This window comes from Capra hircus, unplaced genomic scaffold, assembly GCF_001704415.2.
Source record: "Capra hircus breed San Clemente unplaced genomic scaffold, ASM170441v1, whole genome shotgun sequence".
Lineage (NCBI taxonomy): Eukaryota > Metazoa > Chordata > Mammalia > Artiodactyla > Bovidae > Capra > Capra hircus.
The window spans coordinates 75,258-87,077 of record NW_017189962.1 but is presented as its reverse complement, the minus strand read 5'-3'; the positions used below and the strand labels follow the sequence as shown (position 1 = coordinate 87,077).

At 59.3% G+C, this 11,820-nt stretch overlaps 1 protein-coding gene across 1 annotated transcript; it reads right to left on the bottom strand.

Annotated features, from left to right (window-relative positions):
• Nucleotides 1-614: 614 nt before the first annotated feature.
• Nucleotides 615-10,667, bottom strand: PROZ (protein Z, vitamin K dependent plasma glycoprotein). Its single transcript, XM_018044995.1, has 8 exons — nt 10,295-10,667; nt 8,022-8,185; nt 5,467-5,491; nt 4,966-5,079; nt 4,433-4,564; nt 4,057-4,142; nt 2,815-2,932; nt 615-2,275 (listed from the first exon to the last, which is right to left on the bottom strand). The coding sequence occupies exons 1-8, from the start codon at nt 10,371-10,373 to the stop codon at nt 1,689-1,691; spliced, it is 1,305 nt and encodes a 434-aa protein (XP_017900484.1). The 5' UTR covers nt 10,374-10,667; the 3' UTR covers nt 615-1,688.
• Nucleotides 10,668-11,820: the final 1,153 nt, after the last annotated feature.

The window sequence follows — 11,820 nt, the reverse complement described above, 5'->3', positions numbered from 1 at the left end:
TCCCTGGAGGGGGACCCTGGACTTCTGTGAATGTGCCTGGATCTCGTAGTGTGGGAAGGGGGGTGTTCTCGACACTCTCAGGCACTTTCTTGACCAGTAAGTAGTGACACTGAAAATCAAGGAGTGACGATGAACAATAACATGAGGTCAAAGTCGTGCTTGGCGAAACAGTGACAGAAACAGGACCTCAGGCGCGAGTGCGCTGTGTTCCCGCTGGTTTGGAAGCCCGTGCAGAGTGGTCAGCCTGGCCTTGAGAACTGATGCCAAAGAAGCAGACAGTCTCTGCCATCTAATCCCATTCTCTCTTCCTGAGTTTTACTGTTTTGATTTGCTTGCCTCACCTGATCTGTGAGCACTGTATTGGGGTAACGCGTGGTGGATGAGCGGTTTCCATTCTGTGTCTCAGCTGTCCTGCAGGCCTGCAGCGTTCTCAGCTGTGGTCTTTGTGTTTAGTGGAAGTGAAAATGTTAGTCCCTCAGTCGTGTCTGACTCTTTGTGACCCCAGGGACTGTAGCCCGCCAGGCTCCTCTGTCCATGAAATTCTCCAGGCAAGAGTACCCGAGTGGGTAGCCATTCCTTTCTCCAGGGAATCTCCCCGACCCAGGAGTCCAGCCCAGGCCTCCTGCACTGCAGGCAGGTTCTTTCCCGTCTGAGCCGCCAGGGAAGTGCAGCCCACACATGCTGTAGGGAGAGTCTGCCTGCGCTGTTTGCAATCATTTCCAGGTAGGGTTTCTGCTCCAGCAAATACAGATTTATATGGAAATTAACGTCAGCAGCAAGACTGCAGATATTTTTGCAGGATTATTCATGTAAAACCACAGTTCTTTGCTAGATTTCAAATCCTGGGCAGCTGATGGCCTTAGTTTGAAGAGAATACCACCGCACTTTGGGAGTTTAAACACAATTCAGATTTTTATGTCTAACAATTCAAAAACACTTTCTTTCATTTCTGATATTGCACTTTAACCCCAGAAATAACTTTTTTTGGCCAATCTGCGGATGCACTGGCCCATTTGTCTGAAAGGACCTTGGCAAGAATGAAGGAAGGCAAGGGGGGTCAGTAGACCGAAATCCTACGGATTTTCCAGTCAGAAGAAAGTATGCATCACAGTTCTAACCCCTAAACGATCCCTCTTCCCCAGCAGTGCGCCCGTGCGCACAAGCCTCTGGGTCCCGCCTGCCCTCAGGGCCCCACCCGGAGCTCAGCCGTGAGGGCCCCGCCGTGCTCGGTGAGCCAGGCACCTCCTGGCTGAGACATGGTGGCGGAAGTACACACCACATCTGTCCAGGTGCCCTTGCTGTCGCTTGGGCGCAGACCAGGGCGGCTCCTGTCTGTAGGGGAGGGGCTGCAGTCGGTGGGACTCGCTGGTGTGGATGCTGCAGGTTCGGGCCGCTCCGCCCTCCTGGGGCCGGTGGACCCTCCACGCAGAACTGCTTGTCTGCTCCCGCCCCAGACGCGGGCCGCGCACAGGCCCTAGTTCGCCTTCCTCCCCTGCGCTGCCGCCGGGACCCGAGCGCCACACCCCCGCCCCCAGTACAGCTGGGAGGCCGCTGCGCAGCTACCCCCGCCCGCCAACCCAGAGTCGCCGCCCTTGGGTTGAACCCCGGCTCCCGGCAGGTTCAGGAAAGCGCTGTTCGGGGTCCGCTTTTATTGTTGGACGCGCCTCCCTCCCTCCTGGGGGCTCAGTTCAGACGAGGGGTCCCGGAGGAAGGGCTGTCGCCGCCCACCGCCCACGCGGCACCGGTTCCCCGCCACGCCCCTGATCCCGGTCGTCTCTCGGACGGCTCGGCTGCTGCGTGACTTGGCGCAGCCAGAGCGCGTATCTGGGGACCTTGATGAGCAGCAGCGGCCCGGGCCCCTCGGGGGGCGCGGCGCCCAGCAGGCCGGTGAGGAACCAGGCGCCCCGGTGCTGGCGCGCCACCGCGCCGCCCGCCACCCACCGCGCCGCGCCGGCCGCCGCGCCCCGCTCGCAGCTGGTCCGCGTGGTCACCGTGGCATTGAGGGCCCGGCCGCACTCCGCGGGCTCCACGTGCGTGACGCGCAGCCGCAGGGGCACCATCTCGCGGCCGCGGAGGGTCCAGCCGCCCAGGACGCCCGGCTGCGGCAGGAGGACGCGCTCGGCGAAGTCCGCGTCGGCGGTGCAGATGGGCCGCCCGGCGTCGGGGCAGCGCACGGGCCGCGCCAGGCGCAGCAGGGCCACGTCGTTGTGCCCGGTGTCCGGCTCGAACCTCGTGTGCACGTGGAGGCCCTTCGCTGGCACCTGGAAGCCGGAGCCTGGAAGGAGGTGGGGCCGGGCTCAGGGCGACTCCGCGCGCCGCCTCCCCGCGTCCCCGCCCTGCCCTGCGCGGTCTGCCCAGGGGCCCCACAGTGAGGGGACGCTGGAAAGGTCGGGAGAAATTAGGAGGAACCTCGCGGAGTGGATCAGACTTGCGTGTTGAGTCCTTTTCTAGGCTGATGGCCTGTGGACTGAAAGACGTCTGAGGAAGGAGGGTAAAAATGCTTTCAATATGCGCGGGTCCTAGGCAGCACTGTGGAGCAGTTCAGAACACAGCCCCGGCGCAAGGACGGAGGTCTGAGTGCTCCGCTTCGGTGTCAAACCAAGTGCCGCGTTCCTCGGCTGTCAAACTCCGCACTGCCTGCGTGCTGTGCCCAGAATTCCGCTAGCTAGTCCCCACTGCTTTGAACGTATGAGTGCTCTCACCAGCGGGAAGCCAGGAGCGAGAATCCTAGATTAAAGGGCTTCCTTTTGTTTCTACAGAGGAGAGTTTTTGTTTTCGGTGCCATCCTATCCAACTGAATGGCAACGTACTCACGTGTTTTCACACTAATGTTTGTGCGCAGCAGTGAGCATGTGGCTGTTGTCAGCACAAAGTTGTCCAGTATTAGAACACCCCCGCAGAAGTCTTCTCCTTCGGAGTTTGTTAGTTTTACCTTTGAAAGCCAAAGCAGACAAGAGAGAACTCTTTGCAGCCTTTGGGGCACCACCGTGCGGTGGTTGAGAATGTGGGGCGCACACCCTCCAGCCAGCCCAGCGCACCCGCCCATTACTGAGCCCCCCTCAGCGCGCGGAGGGCGGTGGGGGCGCGAAGGGGCGAGGTGAGCGACGGGTGCGCGGGGTTGCGGGGGCAGTCTCCAAAGGTACAGTTCCGGGGAGACCGAGCCCCACCCCCGGCTCGCCCCTCCCTTGAGCTCCCCTCCCTCGACCCTTCCAGTCCTGGCGGTCACTGAGCTGTGGCTGTCGCTTGGCCAGGCCTCCACACAGCGGCCACGTGCTTCCACCTGGCTGGACCCGCGTGTATGCGTCAGGTGAGGGAGACGCGCTCCGCACCTGCACACAAGTGCGCACGCGCACGCGCAGGGGGCCCCCGAGCGCAGCCCGGTTGCTAGAGCAACCCGTAAAGCGTTCTGTCACGTGATGGTCGCTATGGTTACTGAGCACTCGCGATCCACCCGCAAGTGAGAAATGCTGTACTACACGTCCGAGGGCTGAGACTCAGGCAGAAAGAGGAAACGTAAGTGTCTCAGGTTCAACTACTCATTGCGTGTCGAAATAATATGCAGACGTTCTGAGGTAAATAAAGCGCATCATCAGAATTAACTTCACCCGCTTTCTAGGCACGTGGCTGCTAGAAAATTTAAGTCAGGTCTGGGGGCAACGTGGTGTTTCTCTTGACAGGGCTGAGGAAGCACAGGGTGATCTGTACTAGAGGCCTGGGATGCAAGGAAAACGCAAAATGTAGGTAAACCCAAACCCACATTGGTGGGATTACTAAAAATAGTGCCTATTTTGTGGAGTCACTAGAAAAGCAAGGAAAGAATAAAATACTGGTCAAAGTAGCAGATGAGCATAAAAGAAAGTGCTTGAAGTAGTTTGGCAGGAGGGTCAACATAATAACTTCATGTGTTGCTAAGTTAAAACATAAGACACTGAAGCGGTGAGTTCAGCATGAGAACATGCTTTGAAGTGGAGGTTCTAGACAGTTCACCTAAATCAAAGAAAGGAGAGGTGACAGACGGGTGAAACGTAACAAAAGATTAAAACGTGTTTCTGTTACCTGCCACGGGAAAGGCAGAAGGTTCTGCTGGCTTCGCTGGGGCCTCGGGCAGCACTCAGAGTCGAGGGTTCCGCACGCACACGTGTCTTCATTGTGGCGGCCACACGGAAAGAAAGGTCAGAGCCTCCCAGGGCAGGCGGTGGGGTGACTGCAGTGCGGACCCAGCCTGCTCTGTGGTGCCCGTTAGGTTGAGACACTTCGTGTATATGCAGAGCAGGTGGGATTCCATACCTGCTCTCAGAGATGGTGGCCACCGTGGGGGGCGGGTAGGGAGCCTGGCGAGGGCTGGGAAGCCCGCTCCCCCAGCCCCGACCAGCCACAGCAGGGGAGGTGGGCTTTCAGAGTCGCTGCAGAGGAAGGCCGGGGGGAGACTCACCGTGGGGGAGGCAGGACCTGCGGTCTTGGCCCAGCGTGTGGCCCCTCGCGCAGCTGCACGTGTAGGACTCTGGTCCCGGGTAGCAGAAGTGTTGGCACCCGTCCAGCCTCAGAGGGTGGCATTCGTTTTTAGCTAAAACAGAAAATGGGGAAAGCAGAAATGTTACCCGGAAACAGCCATTCTGAAGTATCCTTTTCAGTCCATCCTAAAGGAAATCAGTCCTGAATATTCATTGGAAGGGCTGATGCTGAAGCTGAAACTCCAATATTCTGGCCACCTGATGGGAAGAACTGACTCATCTGAAAAGACCCCAATGCTGGGAAAGATTGAGGGCGGGAGGAGAAGGGGACGACAGAGGATGAGATGGTTGGATGGTATCACTGACTCAATGGATGAGTTTGAGTGAGCTCTGGGAGATGGTGATGGTCAGGGAGGCCTGGCGTGCCGCAGTCCATGGGGTTGAAAGAGTGGTCCCTGGGAAGGGGCGGGGCTCCCGGGGAGGGGCGGGGCTCCCGGGGAGGGGCGGGGCTCACCAAAGGCACAGTTGGGGCCCTCATAGCCTGGCGTGCAGGTGCAGGTGTAGCCGCGGATGCTGTTCTGGCAGGACCCGTTGTTGAGGCAAGGCTGGGAGGCACATGGGGAGCCGCCTGCAGAGAGGACGCCCCTCACGGGTGACCCCCTGACGCCCCTGGCTCAGCCTGCCCGCCTGCCCCTCTAGATCCATCTCCTTGCCGAGAGGCCTCCTGGAGACCCCCGGGCACCGTGGTCCCCAAACAGCACCCGCAAGCCTTGCCTTCCGCAGCTTAACCGGCTCTGGCCATCAGCACGAGGCCCATGGGAGCTGGGGGGCGGGCGAGCTTCCCCCTCATCCCGCGGCCCGGCGCCCTTCCTTCGGGTCAAAGTCCAGGAGCCCAAGGCTGGACACTGGGAATCCTCTGGCCTCGAGTTCTCAGCCCTGGAGAGCAGGGTTGATGCCTCCTCCCATCAAAGCAAAAAGCAGAGGAGGGGGCAGGCCGGGTGGAGGGGACACTCACCCGTGTATGTCTTCCAGAATTCATCCTGTCCGAGTTAACATCAGAGTGTTAGAAATCAAACACCTGTTCTCCCACCTTCTCCTGCAGCTGAGCTTGAAGGTGAGAAAATGCTGACTCTGTTCACTTAGTAGGAAAATGCTGGTTGAAACGAGAATATGAAATTCTCTACATCTGCTTCACTTAAGTGAAGCGAAGTCGGGTAGTCGTGTCTGACTCTTTGTGACCCCATGGACTGTAGTTTGGCAGGCTCCTCCCTCCATGGGATTCTCTAAGCAAGAACACTGGAGTGGGTTACCATTCCTTTTCCAGGGGAACTTCCCAACCCAGGGATTGAACCCGGGTCTCCCCCTTTGCAGGCAGACTCTTTAACCACCTGAGCCACCAGGGAAGCTACACCTACTTAATGCCCTCTTTAATGAGTGACCCCGGGAGATGGTGATGGACAGGGAGGCCTGGCGTGCTGCGATTCATGGGGTCGCAAAGAGTCGGACACGACTGAGCGACTGAACTGAACTGAATATATGTCCTGGGCTTCCCATGTGGCTCAGTGGGAAAGAATCGCCTGCAGTGCAGGAGAGGCAGGCTTAATCCCTGGGTCAGGAAGATCCCCTGGAGGAGAGCATGGCAACCCTCTCCAGTATTCTTGCTGGGAAATCCCGCGGCCAGAGGAGCCTGGCGGGCTGCAGTCCATCGAGTCGCAAGAGTCGGACAGGACTGAGGGACTGAACAGCCACCCCAACGCGTGCTCCGCATCCTGTTTGGTGTGTATTTGCTGTGACCCACTTGAGGAAGGGAGAGTGTCAGTAGCTGAGACGCAGCACAGATCCCACGGCCTCCCGGGCGCCTCCCGTCCCGGTGGTCTCCAGGGCCCCACTCCGCAGAGTGCCGGATGCAGATGTGAGAAATTCCCACCCCTTTTCCTGTTTTATAAGCCAGTTCAGCAATGATGGAAGTTTGTAAATTGCGTATGGGAGGCGTGGTGTTTGGGCAGGGCAGCTAAAGGTGGGAGACCCCTCAGGCTTAAAGCCTGGAGGTAAGCGCACGAGCCACACACCGTCCCCGGCTCCCAACAGCTCGAGTGGGCTTACAGCCTCAGGGCGCAAGCCCAGCTTTTCTTTCACCAGGAACTTTTCATATCTCCCAGTTCTATGAAAGATGGTCTGTTTCAGAGGAGTTTTCTTATACATGGGCATCCGAGAAAATATATTTTAAAGCAGTTAAAAAATATATTAGAGAGAGGCTTCCCTGGTCCCACGGTAGAGTCTGCCGGCCGATGCAAAGGACACAGGCTCCATCCCTGGCCCAGGAAGATCCCACGCGCCTCGGAGCACCTAAGCCCTCGTGCCCAGCTACTGAGCCAGAGCTCTAGCGCCCTTGGGCCGCAACTGCTGAGTCCACAAGCCCAGAGCTGTGCTCCTCCAGAGGAGCCACCGCGACGAGAAGCCTGAGCACCGCAAGGGAGAGGGGGCCCGCCTGCCACAAGAGAGAAAGCCTGCAGCCGTGACGACCTGACATAGCCAGAAAGAAGCAGGTAAATAAATGGACCCTAAGCTATATGTATGGCCTGCAGTCGTGAAGACCCGCCAGAGCCGAAAAGAAGCGGGTAAATAAATGGACCCTAAGATATATGCGTGGCCTGCAGCCGTGAAGACCTGCCGTAGCCGAAAAGAAGCAGGTAAATAAATGGACCTTAAAATATGTGTGTGGTGGTTTGATCGCTAAGTTGTGTCCGACTCTGGGACCCCATGGACTGCAGTCCGCCAGGCTCCTCTGTCCATGGGATTCTCCAGGCCAGAATGCTGGAGTGGGTTGCCATTCCCTTCTCCAGAGGATCTTTCTAACCCAGGGATCAAACCCAGGTCTCCTGCACTGCAGGAAGATTCTTTACTGAGCTATGAGGGAAGCCCCTAAAATATATATACATATATATATATGTATATATGTATATTTAAGAAACAGGTCAACATTTGTTCAGAATCAACTTTAAATATTGCTGCCTTGATATGCAAAGCATATTACGTGTTTTGCTGTTCTGAGAATTTACGCACAGAACTTCAGCCCCGCTGTCTGCCCCCTGACAAGCCTCTGGGTAACAGACCAGCGAGGTCTTGGCCGTGATCTTTGGTGTACGTGTCGTCACTTCTGATCCAAGGTGCTGATTATGAGAGGTGTTCTTACTGTGGAGGTGTCCTAAGGAGGATTTTTGTGTTGTTGTTGGTACATTGAAACCATTTCATCTCTATTAAAAATACTAAATTCTGGGAGTCCTGACAGGCTGAGGGACCTCTGTGAGGAGTCCGGCTACTCAGGGTGCTAGCTTGCTGAATCTGAGGGAAGAGTTTAGGGAGTTTAGGGGGACTGAGCTGCCCTCGGGACCCTCGCTGACAGGCTGGGGAAACAACTGCCTGCAGTGTCCGATTCCTCGTCTGTACGACTGGGTTGGATCAACCTCCCACGCACGTGAGTAGATTCCTTAATTGAGTCTCTGTGGGAGAACAGGCCTCGGAGGCAGCAGAGTGACGGGAAGGCCGGCGAGTGTGTGGCGGGGTACGCACAGTGGACTCGGTGTCTTCAAACACTTCTCTCGCCTCCTCGTAGACGCAGACCTCCTCCAAGCACTCCTTCTCTAAATGCCCCTCGAAGAGCTCTTCCAAGAGGTAGGATCCGGCTCGCCTCCACCTGGCCAGAAGCTCGTGCGCTTCCGCCGTGGGAAGAAAGACTGCAGGACGAGACGGGAGTGCAGGCGCCTCAGCGAGCGGGGCTGAGGCCCGGGGGCCAGACTCCGGGCTCTGGGCGTGCAGACCCATGAGTGGCCCTTTCCTCCTGCCCCTGACGACACCAGGCCCCAGCCCTCCGCGGGCCGCCAGGTGAGCAGGATGGAGCTTAGAACAGGAGGGCGGGAGCCCGAGAGGGCGGGGCAGAGAGCAGGCTGTGTCCTCCGGGCAGCCCTCTGCCAGGATGAGAGCCCTCCACTTCTAGCTGGCCACGCGGCTGCATGGCCAGACCCTCCTGGTGCTAAGGGAGGCCGAATGGCCAAATGGTGGCGAACAGAAGGGCCAGGCCGCAACTCCTGGGAACACTCTTGAAAAAAGGCAACTGCTGTGGCCCTTGGCCGTTGTTTCCTCCCTCCCCATCCTGCTGCCTGGGACACAGATGTGAGGGCTGGAGCTCTAAGCGCCATTCTGGAACATGGGGGCCAGGGCCACGTCAGGGAGGACTGTGTAGAACCTTCTCATAAGGGCTTCGGTCTTTGGAGTCAGGGCTTCCCTGTGGCTCAGCTGGTAAAGAATCTGCCTGCAGTGCGGGAGACCTGGGTTCCACGTCTGGGTTGGGAAGATCCCCTGGAGAAGGGAACGGCTGCCCACTCCAGTATTCTGGCCTGGAAAAGGCCATGGACCGCATAGTCCATGGGGCGGCAGAGAGCAGGACAGACTGGGCGACTTTCACTGTCACTAATTGAGGATGATGTGCAAAGACCCTGTTTCCAACTAAAGGTCACACTCTGAGGTTCTGAGTGAACATGACGTTTGGGGGACACTGCATAGGTGGTGTCCACAGGTGAGGCAGATGCTTAGGGACACGGATGTCCTGCCTCCCCAACAGTCTTTAGCCGAATGTTTTCAACATCAGTAAAGCAGTTCTCCTGAATCAGTCATTACCATTTTAGCTGTGGGATAACAGGTTTACGATTCTCCTTCTTTGCACTCACTTGTTGGCATTCCATGTAAAGGAGAACCTTTCTCCAAATGCTTTGTGTTGGTTCATTTGTTTAATGGATTTTAAAGTGAATATTTTATTTTCACTTTATATGTAATGGATTTTATATATTAAAATCCATACTTAATGGATTTTAAAGTGAACAGTCAAGCGACTATGCTTCCATCCCAGAAGTTCTGTCCGGCTCCTTCCCACACTGTCTGAGCCCGGCGCTGCCTCGTCTCCTCCTCGTCTCTCTACTGCACGCAGCCTGTGCTCTCTGCCTGGCAGCAGCTTTCCGTGGGTCTGATTCTGTTCTTTTTCCTGCAGGTTCTTGGCAGTCTTCTTTCCCTGTGTGTTGGTGGTTTCCTTTTGGTTGAAACAGGAGCCTGATTTGAGAAAGACCACGTCTCTGCCTTCGAAGCGAACGGGACACGAGATTACTGCCGGTTCCAGACCCCGGGCCGACAGCAGTGACTGAACCTCAGGAGGAGGTTCTCTGCCAGCGGCCCTGTCCCCTCAGGGACTGTGTCTCTTTTCTCCGAGCAGTGCCAAAGGTGGCCTAGGCTGGGCGAGCGTCTCTTCCTGGGTCCACGCGGGCCGTGAGGAGGGTATGACCATTTTAATCTAACCGACAGATCAGAACACCACTGTTTCAACATACACGACTGTCACAAGGAACCAAGTGTGTGTTCTGATTTCTGTGCTAAAGCGGTGCAGGCGGGTGTATTTTGAACTCCCAGCAACGTGACTTTGGCCACCAGTTGTGGGGAGGCATCGTGGCCACATGAGCGGCGGGGGTCCAGGGTCCCTGGTCTGCGGTCGGTCGCTGGTTTGGGTTCAGTGGTATAGGAAGGTTGGGGGGGAAGGGGCCCTGGGCAGGGGCTGTGGAGGGGCTGGGGTCCCCTCGGGGCTCCCCGGAAGCTGTGCCCCTTCATGTCCTGAGCCCCAGACCTGGCGGCTAGCTCTGTCTGGACCCCTGGGGACCCCAGAGGACACGGTTACTTCCGACATACTCGTCACAAACAGCACTGAGACCAGGAGCTGGGCGCAGACCACCCCGGTCCTGCCGGGGCCCCTCGGCCCCCAGAGAAAGCCCCCGAGCACCCACCCGCTGCCCGAGCGCACCCACCTGTGGGCCGGGCGGCGTGCGGGGCGAGGAGGGTAAGGAGCCCCAGGACGGCGAGCGGCGGCGGGACGCAGCCGGCCATGGTCAGCGTGGGCCAAAGTCCCCGCCGGCTCCGCGCCAGGGCGGCCGCGTGGGCGCAGGGAGCCCGCCCCGCACAGAGAGGCCGCCCTCGGAAGAGCCGGCGTCAGCGCGGTCAGGGTCCTGCGTGCAGGCTCCCCTCCCCCGTTTCTCTGTTTAAAGCAGAGAGGGGAAAAGACGGAGAAATGGAAGCCCGAGGCAGAGGGCCGCGGCGCGGGCTGGTGGGGCGGAAGTGGGAGCCGTCAGCGCTCGGGCGAGGGTGGGGCGAGGCGCCGCCTCTGCCTGGTGCTGGGAATGAGAGCCGGCCGATCGCAGAGCCCCAGGGCTGCTTAGGACGAGCCGGTCTCGGTCTGGTCTCGGGGCTGCCCTGGGAGAAACCTAAACACAGCGGCCAGCAGAGTGCGCCCCCCAGGCAGGGCCCGAAGCAGACCCTCGGGGCAGGGCTGGAGGCCTCACGGGGTCCACAGGGCAGGGCTGGGCCGGGGCTGCCGGTCTTCCGTCAAGGGCCGGGGGTGGGGGGTCGGGGGGGCCCACCACCGCCTCCCGGGGAGCCGCGGGGGACACGTGCTGGGAAGCACGCTCAGCACCACGAGGGCAGCAGGACGCTGACGTGCCAGGGGACAGCAAACGCACAGAGCGGCCAGCCCGGAGTCCACCCGGGGCTGTCCGTCCCCGTCCCCGTCTCTGGGTCTCTCTCTGGCTGCCGGTCTCTCCTTCCGTCCCCGCACGCCCGGGTGTTGGGTTCCCGCCTGGTAAGGTCCCTGGCAGAACCCCAGGCATCCCCGCCCTGCACCCTCCGAGTCTCCCTCAGACTCTCACGTGGGGTGTTTCCCGGGCTGTCCCATTCCGGGATGCAGGACCATGGAGGCCCCGCTGAGCCCACTCTGGGCGTCGTCCTGGTGGGCACACCCCCGCGTGATGATGCAGCCTGAGACCAGAGCTACGCTGTCCTGCCTGTAGTTCAGGACGACCTTCCCCGGGGCTCTGGCCCCGTCGGGGTGGCACGGCGGCTGTCGAGAGGGCCCGTCTGTAATGGAGCCCACCCTGCAGCCCCGAAGGCGGGGACTGCACCTGCTGCAGGCCGGCCCCTGGGGGCCTCAGGGACCCTGTGCGTGCCAGTCCCTGGCTCTGGGCCCCTCCGCACCCCTCTGCGCTCCTGTGTCCCCCCATGGGGACCTCGGGTGCAGTCGAGGGTGCCCCACTCTCAGGAGGGCGGTCAGACCCTGTGCCCGTGTTTACTCTCTGCCAGCTTCCTGCTCCTCTCCATCTCGGAGGAGACTTCCTCGGAGATGCCCGGCAGACTGGCTGTCCTGGGGTGCAGGCCTGGCTCAGGTCCACCTTGAGACCAGCCTCGTCTCGCTCCTGAGGGAGACACTCAGACCCAGAGGCAGGACCTCCCAGGCCCAGAGTCAGCCCTGTGAGGCCCAGAGCATGCTTGCAACGGTGCGGCC

What these genes read in the sequence shown, in the direction of transcription:
- PROZ (XM_018044995.1), bottom strand. Translation starts at nt 10,373, where the DNA reads ATGGCCGGCTGCGTCCCGCCGCCGCTCGCCGTCCTGGGGCTCCTTACC. An exon ending in TTGAAGACACCGAGTCCACT is followed by an intron (nt 5,492 to 8,021) that starts GTGCGTACCCCG and finishes TAACTCGGACAG; the next exon opens with GATGAATTCTGGAAGACATA. An exon ending in GGGCCCCAACTGTGCCTTTG is followed by an intron (nt 4,565 to 4,965) that starts GTGAGCCCCGCC and finishes TTTCTGTTTTAG; the next exon opens with CTAAAAACGAATGCCACCCT.